Raw genomic sequence first — 21,078 nt, 5'->3', positions numbered from 1 at the left:
CAAGCTGCAGGGCTCAGGCATGGCAGGGATGGGTCTGGAGCTGACTTTGCCACCTCAGATGGATTTAGCCACTGGACGAGGACTACCACAGACTCACAGAGGCAAACCACATATTGTGGAGGCTGTTTTCAATCCCATTGCAAAGAGCAGAGAAGAATCGCCCCTGGAGAATGGATTTCTCCAAGATTTTGGTCCAGGACCTTCAGGAGCTTCAGTGAGGAGAGGTCCAGAGGGTGATGGTGAGGTTGGGATGGCTGCTTCGTGCCCTGCTGGGGAGCATTTCCAGGAGTTTTCACCTCACCAAAAGCTCAGCCTCTGTCTAAACGGGGCACACACCTGGCCAGGTTCATATGGAGCCACCCAGCTGAGTGGCCTGAGACCAGGCACCCAACCCAGCACCGTGGTCCTACCAAAACTGAACGAATTCTGCATGGAAAAAAGCAACCAACCAACAAGACAAAAACCCAAATCCAGCTGTGGGCTACCGCTGTCACAGAGGACTTCAATGAGATCACTTTTTCTATACTGCTCTAATCAGAGCTTGCTACAGAAAGTCTCTTTTAAACAAACCTGTTCTCTGCCCCATTCCTGCTGCCACGTGGAGGTGGGTTTCTCCTGCTGGGAGAAGCAGAGGAGCTGGGGAGATCAGAGCATCCCCCAAAACGCCAGGAGCTCGGGCTGGCTCAAGCAGGCAGGATTCACCAGCTTTGTGGTGTTACTCAGCCACACGCATGCTTTCCATTTTCAAGTCTCCAAATCCCTCCAAAAGGTCAGGGCCTGGCTGCAAATTCATCTCAGTGCTCTGCAGTGCCAGGAAGCATCCACCTCAGCCGCCTTTGCCATCACATCCCAGCTGGAAGCAGCCTCCAGCTGAGCTTTCCATGCTCTGGGACCCAGCTCTGCTCTCCCCAAGGCACTATTTTGGGTCCCCCCCAGCAGTGATAGCTCAGCCACTGCCAGGAGCCTTCGCCGGCACATGGAGGCACTTTGCTGGCCATGGCTGGACTCAGGAACAAAAGCAGAGGCTGCTGCCCAAGCAAGGGGCCCCTGAAACCCAACACGGCCCGTATAGGGACAGGGGGAGGGGAGCACTGCAAAACCCCAAACCCCACCGGTTGGATGAAGGAAAGGTGTGAAGTGCCACCAGCTTCTGCGTGCTCGGCCTCGGGATGCTCGCAGCAGGTGGGGAACAGCAGAACCAAGCCTCCCTTTGCAGGAGGAGGAGGAGGAGGAGGAGGAAGGAGCCTTCTTCCCATTTTCCAGGCTTGCAGCTCGGCAGCCCATCTACCAAGTAATTTATTCATAGCACAGTAACCTCAGGGGGTCCCAATAAAAGGCCAGGGCTGGCCTCATTGTCACAGAGGCAGAGCACAAAGGGCTCCACGCACCTCCACGGACACCAACAAGAGCCAGGAACGCCACCACGACCCCCCTGCCCTCCGCAGCTCCTCGCCCCGCTGCCCACGGAGGCACCCTGGTGTCGCCCAGCTAATTAGCACAATTAATTCTGCCCCGCGACCCAGGCTGCTCGCCTGGCACCACCGCTGAGCCGCGGTCCCAGAGCCCGGAGGGAGAGGCGATGCCGCCCGCCAGCCCCACCGAGGCGCGTGGGAAAAGGAGCAAGCAGGCACCCAGCCGGCTTTTCCCCTGACGTTCATTAACGAAGGCGGCTGTTAACGAGAGCATCAAAGCACAGCTTCCCCTCCGAGGCTGCGCATGCTCGTTTGATGGGAATCTCACAGAGTTTCAGGAGGAAACTGCCTCGCTCCCCCTGTCTGCCCAGATTTGCCAGGTCCCCATCCATAATCGAGAGCTTCTCTTTCTAAAAACCTCCAGCCCTGGAGTGTGATCTTGAACCAGCAAAACTGACACCAGCAACAGCAGAGGCAGGTGTTCTGCTGTTAGTCAGCTTAAAACTCAGCTTAAAACAAACTAAAAATTGCACCTGGTGCTGACAGAGAGACAACATAACCCAGCAGCAGCAAAAACCTAAGCAGCACCGACGCTAAAACCCCACTGATACCCCAAAGCTAACTGCCCCACGGCCATGCTGAATCCATGAGCCCCCCAGAATTTGGGTGGGGGGTCCTCTACAGGAATAATCCCCTCCTGGTGGTGGCCGGGTCTTAATGAGGGGATGGGGCACACCTGGACCCCCCATGTCCCTACTGTCCCTTGTCCCCTCGTATCCCACAGCCACCCTTACCCAAAGTGCCAAAACCCCATTAGGGCTGAAAAAGTTGGGGGATGCAAGAGCTGGAACAAGGAGCCGTGAGCTCTCAGGAGGGCTTTCATGTAATCTCTTTAATACTGTGTAATACTTTTCTTTTTAAAATACAGTATTTCTTGAGGTAGACCATTACAGTTCAAAAGCATTTCTTTTTTTTTTTTTCAGACATCAATAAGACATGAATTAAATACTTTCATGTACAATATGTTGCAAAATGAGGTAGAAGTGGTTACAGAGAGTGTACAAAGTCAAATATGATAATAATAATAATAAAAAGTCTTCAGGAACCCAGTACCACTTTTTGGAGGCGATGGGGAGGAGGCGACTCCCGGAGCAGCCCGGCGCCGGCCTCCCCGGTAATGCCCTTTGCACGCGTGTGCTTCAGTGGGAAACTGCAAAAAAACTGGGGAACCCCCCCAAAAGCTGGCTCCTTTGGCATCCTGAGCACTGGGAGGGTGAAGCCGCCGCTCGGCCCCGCGCCCCCACCGAGGCTTTTCCTGCTCTGCGTGTGCAGACCCTGAGGTTCGGGGGGGGGAGTTTGCCTCCCAAGCGCAAGACGTAGCGCTAAAAAAATGACTTTTGAACCCAAAAACCCCACCAGCCCACGAGGCCGACGGGGGTGGTGACGGAGGCCAAAGGGGGGAGGCGAGCTGAGGTTTATCCAAAAAGCGGTGCTGGCGACAGCTCTCAAACTACGGCACTAGCACTCCTTCCGTCGAAGACACGTTACTCCACCAAACACTACAATAACAATGTTAACAAAAACAAAACAAAACAAATCAAAATAAAATTATGGCATAATATATGTGAAAAGCACCCAAAATACATTCAACTTTCATCTTTGTAACAGCTTCAAGTTTTTTTTTTTCTTCTTTTCTTTTCTTTCGCCTTTCTGTCACCCTTTTTGGAAGCAAATGCACAAGACAGCTTTGTCCTAAGACTGCAAACCCTTCAAATCTCTTTTTCCTTTTCTGAGAAGATAAAAAGAGTTTTTAAAAACACATTCTTTTTTTTCTTTTTTTTTTCTGAGGTAATTCTTTTCCTGAGTAGTTAAAAAGAAAAACAAAAAAATACTACATACCTTACAAAAATAAAAACGAAGTCTAGTATATTAAACAATCTACAGCATTTTACTCCAAACCCCTGGGTTCTGCGATCCCCCCCTGCCTCCCCCCTCCCCGTGCTGCTTCCTCCGGGCCGAGGGCATCGCTGCCCCGGGCAATTTTTGTTGGAAACAAGGAAAAATGATGGAAACCCGAGCCTCTGCGAACAGGCACGGGGCTCTTGCATCGATCGGATCGGCGGAAAGCCGAATCCCGGCGCGCCCCCAGCCCCGCTCATCGCGTCGCTGGTCTGGAAGCGGCTGCCCGGGGAGGCAGGCGAATAATAAATAGGTTATCCTGAGTTCAGTGAGCGACTGCTTCCAAAAAGCGAAGAACCAAACCAGCCCAGTCACGTCAGAAACCATGAGAAAGAGGTACGGTGGTTGTCGTCGGGTCTTCCCGGGGAGGCTCGCGCGGTTCGGGGGGCGGCGGGCGGTCACCCCCCGGGGGCCGCGCCGTCAGTGCCTGGACCCGTACATCTTATCCCACTCCGCGAACAAGTCCAGCTCCTTCTGCGAGGTGGCGGGGCGGACCTTGCAGAAGGCTTTCTCGAAGTCCTTGTAGGAGGTGGGCTGGATCTGGCCCGGCAAGCCGTGCAGCGTGGTGGCCCCGGCGTGCTGGCAGAGCTGGATCAGCTCGCCGCCCGAGAAGCTCTCCGTGTGCTGCACCAGGGAGGCCATCTCCCGCTCGCTCAGGCAGGAGCCCTGCTGAGCCAGCACGTGGTGGAGGATCTGCCGCCGGGCGATGCTGTCCGGCGGGGAGATGTAGAAGCGCTTGGCGAAGCGCCGGTGGGAAGCCTCGTCCATGCTGCCGGGCCGCGAGGTGGTCCCGATGATGACCACGTTCTGCTCGGCCGAGGTAGCTACGTTGTCCAGGTAGGAGAGGAGCTGGGACTTGAGGTTTCCAGCCTGGCCGCTGTCCTGGGCCACCAGCAGGGACTCCGCCTCGGTGAGGAGCACCACCGAGGGCTGCCGGCACTTGGCCACGAAGAAGACGGTCTGCAGGATCTTCTCGGCTTCGGCTTTCCAGGTGGAGAGCAGGGCTGTGCCGCTGAGCTTCAGCAGGGTGGAGCCCAGCTGGGTGGAGATGCAGCGGCTCAGCAGGGTTTTCCCCGTGCCACGCGGCCCGAAGAGCAGGATGGTGCGGGGTGGCCGGCTCGCCCCGGTGTAGGCGCCGGGCCGCAGGATGGGCCACACCAGCTCCTCCTCGATGGTGGCCTTCACGGAGACCTGCCCGGCGATGTCCGTCCACTGCACGGGCGGCCCGCGCTCCACGATCTTGGTGTTCACCAGCTCCAACACCAGCGGGTCGACGTTTTTGGGCTGCTCCTCCACCGGCGGGCTGCTGAAGACGGGCGCCTTGGGCGGCAGCCGCAGCGGGAAGGGGGGCCCCAGCTCGGCCGCCCGCTCCCCGTTGGCAAGGGGGGGGCTGAACTTCTCAAAGGGCTCCGCCGGCCGTAGCGGGGCCTCCCCGGTGCCATAGGGTGGCGAGACCATGCTCTTCATCGGCTGCCCACCGTACTTGCTGCTGTGCTCCTCGGTGCTCCCCGCTCCCGCCGGCCTCTTGCCAGCACTCGGGAACCCGTTGCCCCGGCACTCGCCGTTGTCCGACATGGGGTAGGGGGACTTTGGCTGCTCGTAGCTGTATTTCCGATACCTGCCCTCTGCCTCGTCCTCCCCGCCGGAGATATCGAAGGCTTTCCTCTTCAGGGCGCCCGCCGCCTCAGTGCCCAGGGGTGGCACGGCCAGGGGGGCCAAGCCGGCCCCTTGGTAGCCGTACGCCGGCACCACGGGCGGGCGGGCAGCAGGCGGCGGGGCCGGGAGCGGGGTGGGCGCTGCGATGCCCGAGGGAAGGTAGGAGGCAGAGGGATGGGGCGGGTGGATGGCCCCGTAGCCCGGCTGCGGCGCGTAGCTGCCCGAGGCGTAGTTGTAGACGGGGCCGGAGGAGCCGTAGCCCGGCACCAAGGCGGACGAGGGGTGCGTGGGCTGCAGGAGCCCCGAGCCGTGCAGGGCGGGCGGGTGCGGGGGGGCAAGTGCTGTGCTGGGCTGGGCGCAGTAGCCAGAGGGCAAGTAGGTGCCGCCGTAGCCTGAGGGGTACTCCTGAGACGAGCCCAGCCCGCCGGAGCCGGCCGCTCCTCCGCACGAGTTCCCGGGGTAGATGGGATCGGCGAGGTTGGCGGACACCACCGGGGAGCCGCCGAGCCCCAGCGGCGCGCTGCCGGCGGGGACGGCGGGTGGCACCACCGCCTTGGCACCGGGGAGGCCATCGTGGATGGGGGTCAGCGGGTAGGCGCCGTCGGAGCCGTGTGGCACAGGCCAGGGCTCCCCGTCCCCCTTCTGCCCGTTAACCGGCCCGAAGGCGCCATCCCCGTAGCCGCTCAGCGCCGGGCGCTCGTAGGGCGCATCCAGCACCCCCGAGTACTTCTCGGCGTACCTCTTGAGGAGGTTGGAGGCGGTGAGGGCCGAGATGTCGTCGTTGGCCCAGGCGTAGTTGAAGCGCTGGCGGGTGCTGGGGTACAGGTCGGACTTGTGGGCTGGCGAGGAGGTGGTGGAGGAGACGTCGAGGTGCTGCTCCGGCCACTGGTTCAGGGACTGGGCATGCTCTGGTGACCAGTGCATCTTCGACAGACCTGTGGGACACAGGGCGGAGGTAGGGTGAGACCAATGATAGAAGGACGAGCACCTCTCTGCACCCAAACCCCACTGTACCACCCTGTCCATCTGGACCACTTTGCACCCCCCAGCTCCAAACATATGCTCTGAATTATGCACCTCCCATGAGAAAAGCCCCTCGACCACCCTCTTGCATCAACTAATGTAAAAATCTTGCACAACCAACGCAAAAATCTTGCACCAGTGATGAAATCACCCCCGACTACCAGCAACAAAACACGTCGCCCAACAGAATGTGACAGCCACGGCACCAGCCCGTGCCCTTGGGATGCCCACCTCCACCTCCAAAAGCCCACCGGCAGCTCCAGCCCCTGCATCCCTCTCCCCAAGCTGGGGCTTTATTTTCCTGGGCCCAGAAGCCGTGAACTGGCCGGCCACTGCAAAGCCAGCATTAATAGCATACTAAGGCACTCGTGATAATTATAACGCACGTAGTATTAATAGCACATTAATAGTGTTTCGCATATTAATAGCACGAAGAGGGCTGGGGTAAAGCGCAGACAATGCGAGCAGCTCCACGCAGCCCCGTGCATCCAGCACGGCTCCTGCCCAAGGAACAAAGCCCGGGTGGGAGCCGTGCAAATTCCAGCTTTCCAAGGTGGCCGGGGCCCGGGGGCTTGCATTGCACGCTTGCACACGCACGTGGGAAGCAGCCCTTCCACCTGGGCTGAGCACAAGCCTCGCCAGCATCCCTCTGCTCTGCCGCTCGCACCGCTGCCTGCTGGCAACATTTTTCGGCAAAGGGGAAGACAGAAAAGCGACGGCCAGCACCCAGCCCTGCCACGGCGGCGTGCCCCATTGTTATCTGCGTGCGGGTCCCCCGCGCCCCCCCAGCAGCCCCCCTGCCCTCCTGCACAAAGCCGCAGGGATGGCTGCAGCGGGAGCGGGAGGGCCCTCGCGCACCATTCACCGCCGCGCTCAGCCTTTAAGCCACTTTGTGACCACAGCACAATTAGATTACTTAATGCTTTAATTGACTTATATGGCATTTGTACTTCCACTTTGGATATCAAACTTACACAAGAGGATTTAAATGGCGGCTTTGCGTGGCTTTATCCGGCATCCTCCCTGCATTTACTTGCCATTATTAAAGTGCTACCGATAGATAAACGTTCAGACAGAGACAGCCAAGACAGCCTGCGGGAAAGGGCCCTTTTTAATGAGCACAAAGGAGAACGCTTTCCAATAAACCTTTGCTCCCGCAGCAGATTTTCCCCGAGCTGTACATGGGCTCTGGCTGGGCAGAGAGAGGTGGTGGCGGCCAAGGGGGACCTTTCCCCTCTGGCTGGGAGCAAAAGGCACGAAGAAGCTATTAAAAGGAAAAATGAGGTTTGGGGTGAGGAACAAAACATTATATATACATAATTTTTCTTGGAGGACACTAAAGCACCAGGAGTTTCCATCCTTGTTCCACGCTGTGACACCAGCCAGGAAATCCCTTTCTAGGTCAGGATCCCAGCGTGTTGCCAAACTGCAAGAAAAAGCTGTTTCTGGCCCAAAAGAGCTTCCAGCGGTGAGATCCCGTGGGTGCTCAGAGTGGCTCTGGCACATGCCAAGCCACGCAGCAGCCCCTCTGTGCTGGAAACCCAGGGCAGCAAAACGCATCTGCAAAGGCAGGGGCACGGGTCTGTGGGGGACACACTGGGGATGCAAATCCAGGGACTGCAGCTGCACCAGGAGCCAGGTACAAACCCAAAACTGGGGTGCAACTCACAAATCTGGGCAGTGCTAGCTTAATTTCCCACGAAAACACCCCAAAGAGGATGAGCACAGTCTCTGGGTTATTTCTCAGAGCATTGCTCTGCTTTTTTTCCCCATAGCATGGGCTGATGCCAGCACCTGAAGCCTTTGGATGCCAGCTAAGAGCTGGGTGTCTAAAAGCAGGCAAAGAGCAAGGAATTTTTGGATGCCTAAAGTGACCCTGAGGCTGGTGGCTGGCAGCACAATGTCACCGTGTGGTGGTGGCCGGGGCTGGTCCTCCAGCTCCATCCCCAGCACTGAGCCTCACGGCAAAGCAGCGGTGAGAAAAAGGGGCAGGGGGGGTCTGGGGGTCTCCCTGGGCACATCAACACAGCCGTGCATCTGCGCTGCTGCCAGCAGGAGACGTTCAGGGCACCGCTGCAGCGAGAAAAGCAAACAAGAGCGTGAAAAGACCGAAAACCGCTTCCATCTGACCCCTTTAAACATGAGCTGCAGTCGGGAGACGTAAAACCGAGCGAAAACCCCATCACACCCTTAAAAACCCGACCGCCCGGCGAAGGGGGAGGGCTGGCAGGCCCCGGAGAAGTTGTCAGGGGGCTGCAATGTAACGTGAATGAGCTCTCAGAGCGGGACAGATGTTTCAATGCTCCCCTTGGCAGTGTGAGAAAATTACTGTCCAGTGACCAAATGGCACGGCCGGTTCCCACCCTCGCTGCTGGCCCATTATCTAAAGCGCAAGACAAAGGCGGGGAGGGGGGGCTGGGCAGGGGAGAATCCTATTGTTCCCTCCCGCCCTAATTATGGAAATCTTGTTAATCTATTCAGCAGCAACTCTGAACTGGGCTTTTGTTAGGGGGCTTTTTAGCCGCGCACAACCGGGGCGCACCGCCAAGGGTGTCCAACCGCTCGGCCTTGGGGACGGGGTGCGCTCCCCGACGCTGTCCCACCCCCAAGGAAAGCTCAGAGCGAGCGATTTGAGGGCCAGCCATGAAGCTTTGGCCACGCCGGGCTCCCCAGCATCGTCCTGGTGTGGCTGCCTTTGTTGGAGGCTCGCGGGGCGGCCACGGCACGGCCAGCACCCACGGCCCTCGTGCGCGCAGCAAGCGGCGGAGGCACGGATGCTGTGGGTGTAAAGGAGGCGTGTGCGTGCCGTGCTTGTGTGCACACGCAGGCGTTGCTGATGCTCATGCATAAAAATTGGATGCAAAGCCAACGCGGGCGAATGACACGAGGCAGCGCGCGCTGGTGGCAGCAGCAAGCAGCTCTCCCCCGAGGGATCAGCGAGGGGTCGAAGGGATTTGGATGGCAAAGAAGGGGGCAGAGAACATGGAGCAAACTGGTTTGAGCTGAGGAAGTGCTCAAGCTGGGGTTTAAACCCAGCCAAGAGCCACGCAGGAGCAGCCCCAGCCCTGAAAGCGCTGGCCGTGCCTCAGTTTCCCCCTTGCTCTGCTCAGCTGTTCCTGCTGGGTTTTGCTCATCCTGCTGCTGCCTTCCTGGTTCATCTGCCGAGGGCTCCTCGGTCGTGGAGGATCTGTGCTTTTGAAAAAGACTCTGGGTAGTTTCAGTATTGCTGCACCGTCCGCAGCAGCTTCTTGTCCTGAGCCTGCCTGGGCTTTAATTCCCCCATGTGAAAACTTTGGGCCCAGAGGGAGCAAAACCAGCTGCAGGGGGGTCTCATTTCTCAGCCCACCCCTCACCAAACACTTCCCACAGCCCTTACAAATGCTGCTAACACAGATCTCTTCTACCAGCTGCACGGGTTTGCCATGTGGGATTTTGCTATCAGCACCCAGCGCTGCATCCAGACAAGAACCTGGACCCCCCCGAGCCGACAGCTCCACTTTGCAGCTGGATTTGCGGCACCGAGAGGGGTTTGTGTCTGTGTAGAGACACTCCGGGTCTTGCAGCGTGCCTCAGCACTCGGATGGCCGTTGGGTTTTCGGCCACGGTTCAGCGCTTTGCTGCTCCGAGCTGCGGGAGACGCGCTGCTCCGCTGGAGGCTGAGCAGCACGAAGAGCTTCGAGGCGAAAGGCGAGGCGGAAAAAAAAATGCAGGAAGGGAGAACAGACTTTCCCGATTCAGCCCAGCGCGCGGGAGGCCGCAGGAACGACTGTATTTCTTTTAAATGAGGCATTTCCTGATGATCTTTTTTGGCTGCTGCTGCGAGGAGCTCGCCCTGGGTTGGCTCAACCCCTGTCTTACAACCGCAGCGTAGGCAGAGCGCCACGGCGTTAGGGCGAGTCAGATCCTGGCAATAAATGAGAATTATGACACCCGCTATGGACCCGAGAAGCCTTTTAGCATCGATGCTGTAGATCCCAGCTACATTTCTGCACGCTGATAAACGCCTTTCAGCCAGATCCCGGTCATCTCCATGCCCTGGTGGGTCCACGCCAGGCCAAGCAGCGGGGCAGGGACCCCCGCCAGCCCCAGGCTGGACCATCCACGCTGCCCACTCGTATATCAAGTGCAGAGCAGCTGGACATCAGGACGAAACGGAGACCGGCCAATGGGCCACAGCCCATCTGTGCTGCTCCACGACCCATCCAGCAAATGAAAAATTAATACGTGTCCGCTCGGCCTGGCAGCAGCTGAGCATCACCCATCTGTCAAGGCAGGACCCGAAACTCGCCGCTAAATGTCACGGGAGGAAGCCGGACGCGTGGGGTGCCCCGGGAGTCCCCAGAACCAGGGGTATGGGCAGCAAAATCGGGATGTTATTAATAACAGGCTGGTTCAATAAGTGGATTGAGGAATTTCATTGCCTCCCCCAGACGTTGCTTCTCATCCCGCAGATGCTCGCCTGCCCTAAAAGCCCTCGTTTTCCATAGGAAGTTCATGGGGGAGACATTTCAGCTGTGACCTCCCGGTAGATCCTTGCTTGAAGGAGAGTTCCCAGGTAGGAAGGAGGTTTTTAGTAAAAGCTTCGTTGAGCATTTAGGTCATCAAAGCCTGCTGTCCCCTGAGGTGGTCTCTGGGCGGGTGCTCAAGGTGCAGGAGAAACCCTGGAGAACGGGGCCGTGGCCCATGGGTGCTGCTCAGGTCCCTTCTGGGACTGAAGGCCTGCCCCAAAATTTCATTCCTTGATGCCAGGCGAGCTCCCCAGGGCCGGGCTTGGCTGCAGCACGTTGGGCCCAGCCCATTTTCCAAGGATTACATTAGAGAGGAAAATCCATTTCTAATCAGCAGAACAATTTCCCCAAGCAGACGTGGCCCCATAAAAAGGTCAGGAGGTCAAACGGACCCAATTTGCATGCGATCTGCATAACAAGGGAGGGTGGCGAGCATGCCCCTGGAGCACCCGGTTTTGGGTTTTGGCCCTGCAGGTTTGTGGGGTCGACGGGAAGACGTCGGGATATGGTCCAGAGGCATCTTTCTGCCACCTCCTGCTCTGCTGCTCCAGAAGGCGCTCAGCGAGGTGCTGCCACTGAAGACGAAGCTGCTCTGAAGAGCTTCATGTCCTGACCTCATCCCATTCAAAGCCACTTGCTGAAAGACATCAGGACATGCCGCATCCCCCTGTCATCCCAAAAGAAGGGTGCTGTGAAAGGCATCGTGGATGCAACGCGCCCTGCGTGATTCTTCCCTTCCTGCCACGGCTCCGTGGTGCCAGCAGCAGCAGCAGCACCGTGGGACCCTCCTGGTTTGTGGGATCCTCGCTGCACCACAAAGTGGAGCAAAGCAGAACCGTAATGGGGCTGGACGCAGCCCTGGGTCTCTGCTGAATAATTCTTGCTGTGCGCAGTCCCACACGGAGCAGAAGTGGGTTTTGCTGCTGGGATCAGGACGCGGTGCTCGTGCAAGCAGTGGCACAGGGCCAGCAGCTGTCCTCGTGCTGTGCCATGGCGATGGGTTCCGGGAATTCCCAGAGGCTGACAGAGCCCCCGGAGGGATTTTGCAGGCTACAAGTCCCTAGCTTGCAAGTGGCAAAGCCCAGAGGCTGGCACGATGAGGGAGCAGCACGGGCACAGTCGTGGTCCCCACCAGGCCCTAATGCACGCAGTGCCACTGGCTGACACAGCTCAACCTGTCATGGGCCAGCTCAAGGCCCAGATTTCCTTTTTGCGTCTATAAATACCAGGGGGAGGAAGGTTTACAGCAAGGATCTGTGCTGCTGCACCCAGGGAGCCACGGTTTGCTTTGTGCCCAGCACCGTGCGCGCACCCAAGCCTCAGACAGACCCTCTGCGGCCTGTGAGCCCGGACATGTGTGTGAAACCCAAAAGGTTGAGGGCGATTTTCAGTATTTCCCTTTATAAGAAGAAAGCATCACAGCTACGTTTTGTTTTCCCACAAGCACTGAGAAATTTTGGACACTGTGGCACCCAGAGTCCCTTCACCCAGCCCAGGACCTCTCCTCCCCGGGTATTTTTCACGCTGCAGCTCCAATAACGAACTCCCCCGGGGGGCAAAGCCAAGCCAGGAGCCACCAGCCCCAGGTCCCCCTCCTGCTCTATCTGCTCCAATATCTCGGCTGCAGCCAGGTCGTGGCTGGAGGCTGTGGAGGAAGCGGGAGCGGGGCTGCAGCAGGGAGATAATTTGCCGCGTGCACCGGAGCCTGTCGCAGCAGTAGCTGTAACGCTCCAGCTCATATCCTCCACGGAACGAATCAATCTTAATTAACTCTAATTCTGGATAGCCTCCCTGCCCCATCCAGCGCCTTTAGAAACGCGGTTGTATTTTCTGCCTCGGTGCCTTCCCCAGGCAGCATGCTCCGGGGGGAATTGAGCAAAAAACCCCTCTTTTTACCGCTGCATCTCCATCCTCTCGGTCCCCTTGTGCCCCCGTTCTGTGCCTGGCAGGAAGGCAGACCCCAGCCCCAGCCCCTGTTTAACACCTTCCCGTGCTTCCCGGAGCATCACGCACCCGCAACGCGTCCAGCCCCGCTCGCGCAGCGCCTTGGGGGAGGCCTCTCGGTGCCTTTTGTTTTCACAAGCCTTTTGACTCGCTGATTCTTTTTTAAACACCGCCCCAGCAGCCTGAAAAGCAGAGGTCCCTCCTGCACTCCATTCACTAATGGATTTTCCAGAAGTTCCCTTTTTGGGCTGCTTTCTTTGCTGACACCACTGCCCTCATCCAGGCCGGAGGCTGCATCTCCCCTCTGCTTGCAGGGATGGACGGACGGACGCTCACTTTGGGGACCCACATGCTGCACTCGGAGCTCCTACAGCTCCTAAAACTTCTTGCACAGTTATTTGCCTTATCGTTAAAGCAGGGTACGAGCACCTCTGCTAGTTATTACACGTTTGTGCATTCCTGCTCAAAAACAAAAATAGGTTAAACAACAACGAGTTGGGAATTCGCCTCCAAAAACAGGAGCTCTGGGGGATGGCAGGTCCAGCCTAAACACCAGGAGACTGAAAATTGCTGCTCCAGACCCTGCTACATCCCTGGGGAGGCTTCACCCCCAACCCCGATGGCAGCCTCAGAGTGAAGGCATCGATGCTCCCCGGTGCTGGGAAATTGGGGCGAAGTTTTGAGCCGCGCTGGCTCCACGCAGCCTCCGAGAGCGCATCGATCGGGCAGCGCCGGGCCTGTCTCCGAGAGCTAATCCTAGGGCAGAAATAATTCATTTTCCTCCCTTTTCAGCAGCCACTCATTAAAAAGTAATCACCTTGTACGAGGAGGATATGAACAGCCCAAGGTCAGATCCATAATTGCGTTATTTCTGGAGCACATACCTGGCTCGGGCGACCAACGGCCACGCTCTGACCCCAGCCCTGCTGCCCCCCCCGGGATCTGAGCCCTGCCCCACTGCACAGCTTGGAGCTGAGGATGAGGAAGACGAAGGTGGAAACGTCTCCACATCGCCAGCCCTCTGCCAGTGCTGCCCACCAGCGCACCCGCATCACACTACGGGGACGTCGCCCTCCATCCACTCCAAGCACCCGCAACACCTAAGTGGGGTGGAAATATCCTTTATTTTCACCTTGCTGGCACTTGGCTGTTTTATAAGGGTGAAGCTGCAAAGAGTAAGATAAAACTGTAAGGTGCAGGTGAGAAAAGGCCAAAATAACAGGCGGGAAGCTGTGCTGCTTGCACCAGCAGCTCTGCCACCCGCAGCCCCACGCGCCTCTGGCATCCAGCTCAGCTGCCACATCCCTGTCCCCTCCTCGCTGCCCAATTCCTCAGCTCCCAGCCAGCACCAACATCCTCCTCCTCCTGTCGGGACCCCCGGCTGCAGCCTTCGCCCCGAGCACGAGGGCTGCCCACCCTGTAAATCCATTTCCTGCATTCCTCACCCCGGTAAGCAGGGAGCCCCTGGGGCTCATTCACACGTGGAGCCGATGCCGGGCACCTCAGCGCGCTCTCGGGTTACTACAAACCCACTCAGCACATAAAATCCTTCCCAGAGCTGTTATTTATTCCCCTGGGCACCGGAGCTGCAGGCGAGGAGCAGGCGAGTCCCTGCCCGACAAACGTGGGCCACGAGGTTTAGCCCGCTCGCAGCATGTTATTGTTTCAGCAGATTTATGCTTGCAACATGTGGCCTGATTCAGCATTTCGAAGGAGGAGGGGAAGATGCTCTGGGAACCGGCTGGAGCACGGGGCTGGGATGGGGCTGGAGCTTGAGGGACAGGATGGGACAGGGACAGGGATGTGGTAGTCCCAGATCTGACCGAACTATGCAGAATAGGTAAGAAAATCCCCACGTCTCAGTATCAGAAGCAGGAATACTGCAAGGTTTTGGTGCTGGGTTTTGTGCTGCTTGATCACACAGGGTCAGCTCGGGAGCCTGGCGTCACCACCGGTGACATGGGGAGCAGGACACGGAGCGATGCCCCAAGCAGGCAGGACCTGGCCATGGCATTTGGGACAAGCCCTTCACAACCTCTCCAACACCTCTCACACAGCTCAGGTTCCCAGCACGTCACCCCTGGCATTTCATTACCCTGCTCTGCAGCCACCGGTCCCCTCACCACCGCTCACACCCACACCACCACGTCCCGGGAGGCGTCGGGATGCGGGACGCAGACGGATGCTCAGCGGGTTCCCCAAATCATGAGCACACGCTGCTGCTCCCCTGCACTCATCCCTTCCACCTTTCCCTCGCAGAGCAGCGTTGCTGTGTGCAGCCCTCACAAGACAGGCAAACAAGGAGAGGAGCCGGGGCTCGCCGCAAGCCCAGCTGACAACGTCCCCTTGCACCACGGAGCTGCCACGTCCCCGCAGAGGACAAGGCACGAGACAAAGCCATCCGGCAGCTGCTGCTGCTGCTGCTTTCGGAGGCCTAAAGCAACACGAAGGGAGATTAATGACAGCGAGAGCAGCTGAGCTGCTCAGCCACCGGCCGGGGGACGAGGGGACCCAGGCTCCCGCGTCCCCTGCTGCCACGAGTCCCTTCCCAGCTCGGTGCTGCCGCACCTCTCATCTATTTACACAGCAAATTCTTTGTCAGGGACAGCCTCCTCTTATGAGTTTGGCCAGGGCAGGAGAAAGGGGCACTTATTCAGCTATTATTCAGCTTTTTTTTTGTAGGCAAGACAAGTGTGGGTTAAAGTGCAATTTGTCTTGACATTAGTTTTCACTTTCTTGGGGGAAAAAAAAAAAAAAAAAAAAAGTGGCTCTTTTGAAGGAAAACACTTGCCTGGGCACTGCAGCCCCAGCAGCCTGGGGACGCCTCTGCTGCTCCTGGCTGGTCTCCAAATGGCACCCAAAATGGGGGGTCCTGGTCCAGGGCTCGGGGCCCCGGGCACCTCCACAATGCAGACTGTGACGGCATCGCTGTAATGTAATAAACTCGCCCAATTTTTCCTTGATCGAGTTACCTGTGCTCGGGAGAAGGCAGCTGGAGAGAAAAACGTGTAATTTGCACCCTGCCCTGCTCTCAGATGTAAGTCAGCAACGTCCGTGAGGCCTTGGCCGGGTTTATTAGGGCCCCCATAAAGATCAGGGGTTGCTGATAAGCGACCCCAGGCATGCACCACTGCAGGAAAAATTGTGCTAGCGATCTGTACAATTTAACCAACATTAACTTCAGCTGATGACAGGCCACAAGGCCAGGAGAAAGACTTTACAGCGGCCTCGTTACACAGCAAAATAAACTTTGCTGCGAAGAGCCGGGGCTGACTCAAGGCTGTTGCTGCCGTGGAGGGGAAGCTGCGAGCCCTGGCACCGGTGGCCAGCACCGGAGCAGAGCTGGTGGCCAGCAGCAGCATCCTCTGCTGATGAAGACAGGAGAAAAAGTGCTGCAGGGCTGTGGGATGGAGCTGCAAATGTTCACTTAATGGGGAAATAACACAGCAGCTGAGAAACCCCAAAACAGCCACGAAAGGGGTGCAAGTCCTTCTCGTCATCCCTGAGCAGGAGAAAAAGGTTTTCCAAAGAAAAACCAACAGGAGGCAAAAAAAAGAGGATGGCCAGCAGCGATCGCAGCAAGCAGCAATGCTGGGAACCCACAGCAGAGGTGGCAGCACGAGGACAAACCCTTCCTCCAGACCGGGAACTGCCAGGGCTGGGAAGGAGAAGATGGGAATTCCCTGATCCCGCAGTGGGAATTTTCCTGCTTGATGCTGATAAAGTCTAGTTTGGGCCCAGCGCCATAAACCCGAGCACAGCAGCAGCAGTAACGAGGTTTTTAGAGCGTGGGCATGACAACGGTGCTAAAAACCTGCATTAAGTCGGGTTCTCCTCCCAGCCGGCGCGGACAGGAGGAAAACTCGGTGCACCGGAGCACGGGGACACGCACACTGCTCACACCCTAGCAGCTGCCTGAGGGGCCAGCACGCCCCAAGAGGGAGAAAAACATCTTTGTTTGCCATAAAAAAAAAACTAGAAGAGAAGGTTCTGCCTCGCTGGCACCCGAGCTGGGGGCTGTTTTCTGCAGCTGGGGGGAGAGGGAGGGGGCGCGCCGAGCAAATGAGATGCTCTGAGCCGCGAGGCTCAAGCTCTGCTGCACGCTGCAAAATTACAGCTGACATTTGGGCAGATGTGCGGGGATCTGCCCCGGGATGACAAAGGCAGCGCCCCAACAGCCCCCGCCACACGGCTGAGCCCTGCTTCGAGCCATCTAATCAGTGGAGCTCAAAAACTACAGCTGAAAAGTGTTTACAATGGCATAAATGCAAGGGTCAGCCTCACGCAAGGGTCACGATCGCTTCTCCAGATGCATTAATGTCATCTCGGAGAAATTCCCTTTAGGAATCCACAGGCAAAGCCGGTGTCCCTGCGTCCACCGCCGGGAGCTGTGGCTGGAGGCATTCCCTTCCCCTGCACACAACTGGTCTGCAGGGAAGAAAGCAGAGGAGCAGAAAACCCAGGACAGCGGAAAGACAGAAGGGAAGGAAGGAGCACATCTGGCCATTTGCTGAGAAACCCGTGGCTGGCATTTGTACCCTCAGGAATATCTCCTCGCCTGGGAGGATACAAAAAGGATGAAACATCTTCAAACACCCGCGAGACACAGCACACAGATCCAGCCTCTTTCCAGGAATTTTTATAAAATATCGCTAGGAATCTCATCACGACGAACATAAAGCTGTGCACGACTGTTTGGTTCCCCCTAAATTGCTTCCACTGAAGCAGGACCTGACGCTGGCTTCGGAAGGGATGGCTCCTCGAGCCTTTTTTGTTTACCTTTTCTGATGGAGGAGGAGGAGGAGGTGAATGGGGCGACCCCACGGGCACTGCCCCAGCCTGAGGTTAGGCCCTCGGGGCTGGATTCGGGCACCCAAAACAACAGCCTGGCTTCCAGCAGCTACCGAATCCCCTGGATGGATGTGGGGTGAGGACCCCAAATTTTCAGCCCGCTTATTCGAACGCCTAATTACAGGTCTGGGAGCAGCCCGAAGTGGGCATTTGTGAAAATCGCAGCCCCTGCTTGTATCAGGCTGTACAAACACGGAAAGCATCCTCTGGATCATCTCCTGGCAATCAACAAATAAAGGCAAACAGAGCCCCAGCCACGCAGGGGGAAGCACGTTGCTGACCAGAGGCATGGAGCTACGAACGCAGACACCAATTTCTGCTGTTTCTTTCAATAAGCCCCTCCTGGAGAGTTTGCCTTATTTCCGAAGACCTGGTGAAACCCGCCTCGGAGCCTTCTTGGCGTTTATTCCATGTTTTTACTTGGGGAATTAGCCCTGGCAGGATGGAGGAGGAGAGCAAGCGTTTTGTGTTACAGGACCGCGGCGAACCGGCACCGAAGCGAGGATGCTGTTAAAACCCCAACTCCGATGTCAGGAGGAAGAAAAAGGCCGGGGGAAAGGGAGGGAGGAGAAAACACCAGTTCCAGATAAGCAATTGTTAACATGATCCATATGGTACACAACTTGCCTTTCTGTTTAACCAAAATGATAATGGCAAAAGGAAAGAATGCGGAGGGGGCTCTGCGGGAGAACAAAGGCGGCTGCCTAAACCCTTCCCTGCAGCCCGGTTAAAAGAAAACTAATTGTGAGAGGGGAGAGGCAGCGCGCTGCTCCTCCGCGGGCTAAGCCGTGCCGAAACCCCACCCCGAGCCCTCTCCTTCTCCTCTGTGAAAGCTTTAAAAATAAACCGCGGAGCGTTTGGGAGAGCGGCGAGTTACTGCTCCGTGAGTGAAACTGCAGCTGTCAGCAATAAAATAAAATTAAAAAAAAAAAAGAAAAAACAACTGACAAGTATTAACACGGACGTTTTCATAATCAATAATAAACTTTAAATGTAAGCTGCGGCTCAGAACCATCACTGATGTAAACACCAAGTCCATTCCGCTCAGATCTGTGATGAATTCAGGCCGGGGTGTTTATGTTATTGCAGGATCCCGAGGCTTTCCAAGGCACACAATACAGTATGTGCCATTCATTATCCCCGGCAGTCCCCGAAGAGAAAATGTCAACACACTTCTGCTAAAGAGACCTAAAACAAATGTTTAATTTGATAAACAACTCCTGGGCCTCGCACCCCGCAGAAATGCCTGATGCAGAGCCACCACGCACACGAGCCGTGTGCTGGCACCGTGGGAGCGCCGGACCCCAGCCCCCTGTCATCGCCGCGCGGGCTCCACGGCACCGGGATGCAGCTCGGGGAAATCCTCGATTCCAACGCACGAAACCAGCAAATCGATTCCCAGCCGGTACTTCGTGCGCTCACACACCCTCTCCAGAGGCTCAAAGCCCACCAGCAACTCAAGTTCTCTTCTAAAATCACAGCGGCACCTTTGCAATCCGCTCATTGCAAAAAAAAAAAAAATAAAAAATAATAATAATAACAATAACACGGGCTCCAATTAATGGCAACGTTCATTTTTATCACAGCGGGGTGAAATGAAGCGGGATGCAAACGTGCGCTCGGTGTCTCCAGGAACAGGAGGCTGTGCGCTGGAGGACACCCTACAAAGCTATTTAATAACCTTTCTGCTTTTTTTTTTTTTTTTTTCCTCCCAAGAGCCTTTTGTCCTCCAAGTGGAAGAAGCACACTTAAAAAAAAAAAAAAAGGGAGCAGAAGCAGCACCAGAAGCTGAAGCAGGCGCTTGGGGAAGGGCTCGCAGCGCCGCGGCTGTTTTGGTGCGGGCGCTTGACGTGCGGCGGCGCGGGGGCGCGCATTGTTTGGGGCCGGGACCCCCCCGAGACCCCTCCGGGACCCCCCCCGGAGCCCGTCCCGTTCCCTCGCGGCTCCCCGATTTTTATTTTATTTTATTTTATTTTGGTGGGGGGTGAAGAGGCGAGGAAAAGGGCAACGGCCGGAGCAGCGGGGGGAGGAGGATGCGCGGTGCCTCTCCGCCTCCCTGCCTCCAACAGCGCCAAATTCGCCCGGTTCCCCCCCCCCATAAAAAAACCCCAAGCTCGGCTGATTCCGCCCAGAAACGAACGGGCGGCCCCGAGCAGGGGGGGGGGAGCGAGGGATGGGATGGGATGGGGTGAGATGGGTGGGAGAAGGGGAGGGGGGGGGGGGGGGGTCGGGATTAGGGGATGCTTTCCCAGGAGCCGCCCCTCGATCCTCTTAACCCCCTCCTTGTTCCCGGGGCCCCCCCACTCACCTCCTCATACCGGCGGATCCTAACGCAGCCCGGCGGCGGGCGGCCGTGCGGGGGGCCGCATCCTGCCCCGCTGCCGCCCGGACAATGCGGGGCGGCCCGCGGGCGGCGGGGGCTGGGGGCCGGCGCTGGGGTTGGGGTTGGGGCTGGGGCCGGCTCTAGGCTGGGGCTGGGGCCCCCGCCCGCCGCCCACTGCCCGCCCCCGGGCGGTGCTGGGGCGGAGCGGGGCGGGGGAGAGAGAGAGAAGCGGCCCCCAGGGGGCGGCGGGGGTTGGGGGGGGCTTTGGGGGGGAGTAAGGGGAGGACGGGGGAAGGGAGTTGGGGTGGTGCTGGAGAGGGGTTGGGGATGGATTCGGCTCCCAGCCCGGCCGGGGGTGGCTCGGCACAAAGGTGGGGGTGGAGAGGGAGGGTTGGACCCCGCTGGGCATCGCTGGCCCCCAGTGGACTGTGTCCATGCACCCATTCACCCCGACATCCTGCACCCCAGCGCCCCAGCACCCCAACATCCTGCACCCCTCCATCCCAGCACCCTGACCTCCTGCACCCCAGCACCCACGCACTGCAACATTTCACCCCCCGGCACCCTATCACCCATGCACCCCCACCTCCTGCACCCCAGCACCCCAGCACTCATCAGCCCATTCACCCCAGTCTCCCGTGCCCTACCATCCCAGTGCTCCCTCACCCCAATCTGCTGCCCCCCAGAGACCCAGCACCCATGCACCCCCAGCTCCTCCACCCCCACATCCCAGCACCCCCACACTCCGACACCCCAGCCCCTGGCATTCTGGCACCCCAACATCCTTGCACCCCATCCCTTTGCACCTCAGCACCCTGCCCCCCCATACTCCAGCATCCCACTGCCCTGCACCCTGTCCCTGACCCCCAGCACCCCAATTCCAGCCCTGCCCGTACCCCAAGGACCCAGCTGTGGCTGCAGGGAGCCCAAGGCTGGGTCCTCAGCTGCCGAACTGCGCTCGGAGGAATCCCAAATACCTGGAATAGTTTCCTACTATTAGTTTACCACGCAAAAAATAAAACAGTTGCCCCAAGGATACTGTGTCAATGGGAGGTGTCCGCAGGACAACCATTTATTAAGGATTTAGCCACCCCACCGGACCCGCACGGGCTTTGCTCAGCCCGGCATCAGCTGGGGCGGTGTGAGATGCTCTCCCTTTTCCGGGCCCCAAAATTCACCTTCTTGGGTCGGTTTGCACCAAGAACGCCCCACAGCTGCCTCGCCTTTGCTACCCGAGCCCCCGGTTGGTTTTATTTGATCAGGCTCTTCCCCGATGTAATCACATTACAGCGCTATTTCCCCCGCACCAATGTTGTGTCATATCCCTCAGGGATTATGACACATTTTTCCTCTTAGGAGCAGCCGATATTGGAGCCACGGCCACGGTTCCCTGCCCCAGCCC

At 57.8% G+C, this 21,078-nt stretch overlaps 1 protein-coding gene across 1 annotated transcript; it reads right to left on the bottom strand.

Annotated features, from left to right (window-relative positions):
* Positions 1 to 2,357: 2,357 nt before the first annotated feature.
* FIGNL2 (fidgetin like 2) lies at positions 2,358 to 19,797 on the bottom strand. The gene is made up of 2 exons (XM_082781201.1): positions 19,662 to 19,797; positions 2,358 to 5,962 (listed from the first exon to the last, which is right to left on the bottom strand). Exon 2 carries the CDS (start codon positions 5,949 to 5,951, stop codon positions 3,792 to 3,794), a length of 2,160 nt encoding a protein of 719 aa, XP_082637327.1. The 5' UTR covers positions 5,952 to 5,962; positions 19,662 to 19,797; the 3' UTR covers positions 2,358 to 3,791.
* Between the last annotated feature and the right edge of the window lie 1,281 nt (positions 19,798 to 21,078).

The sequence above is a fragment of the Aythya marila genome (assembly GCF_965140915.1).
Source record: "Aythya marila genome assembly, chromosome: 30".
In the NCBI taxonomy this organism is placed as follows: Eukaryota; Metazoa; Chordata; class Aves; order Anseriformes; family Anatidae; genus Aythya; species Aythya marila.
Note: the sequence above shows the minus strand (reverse complement) of the source record. Positions and strands in the feature narration are given on the sequence as shown.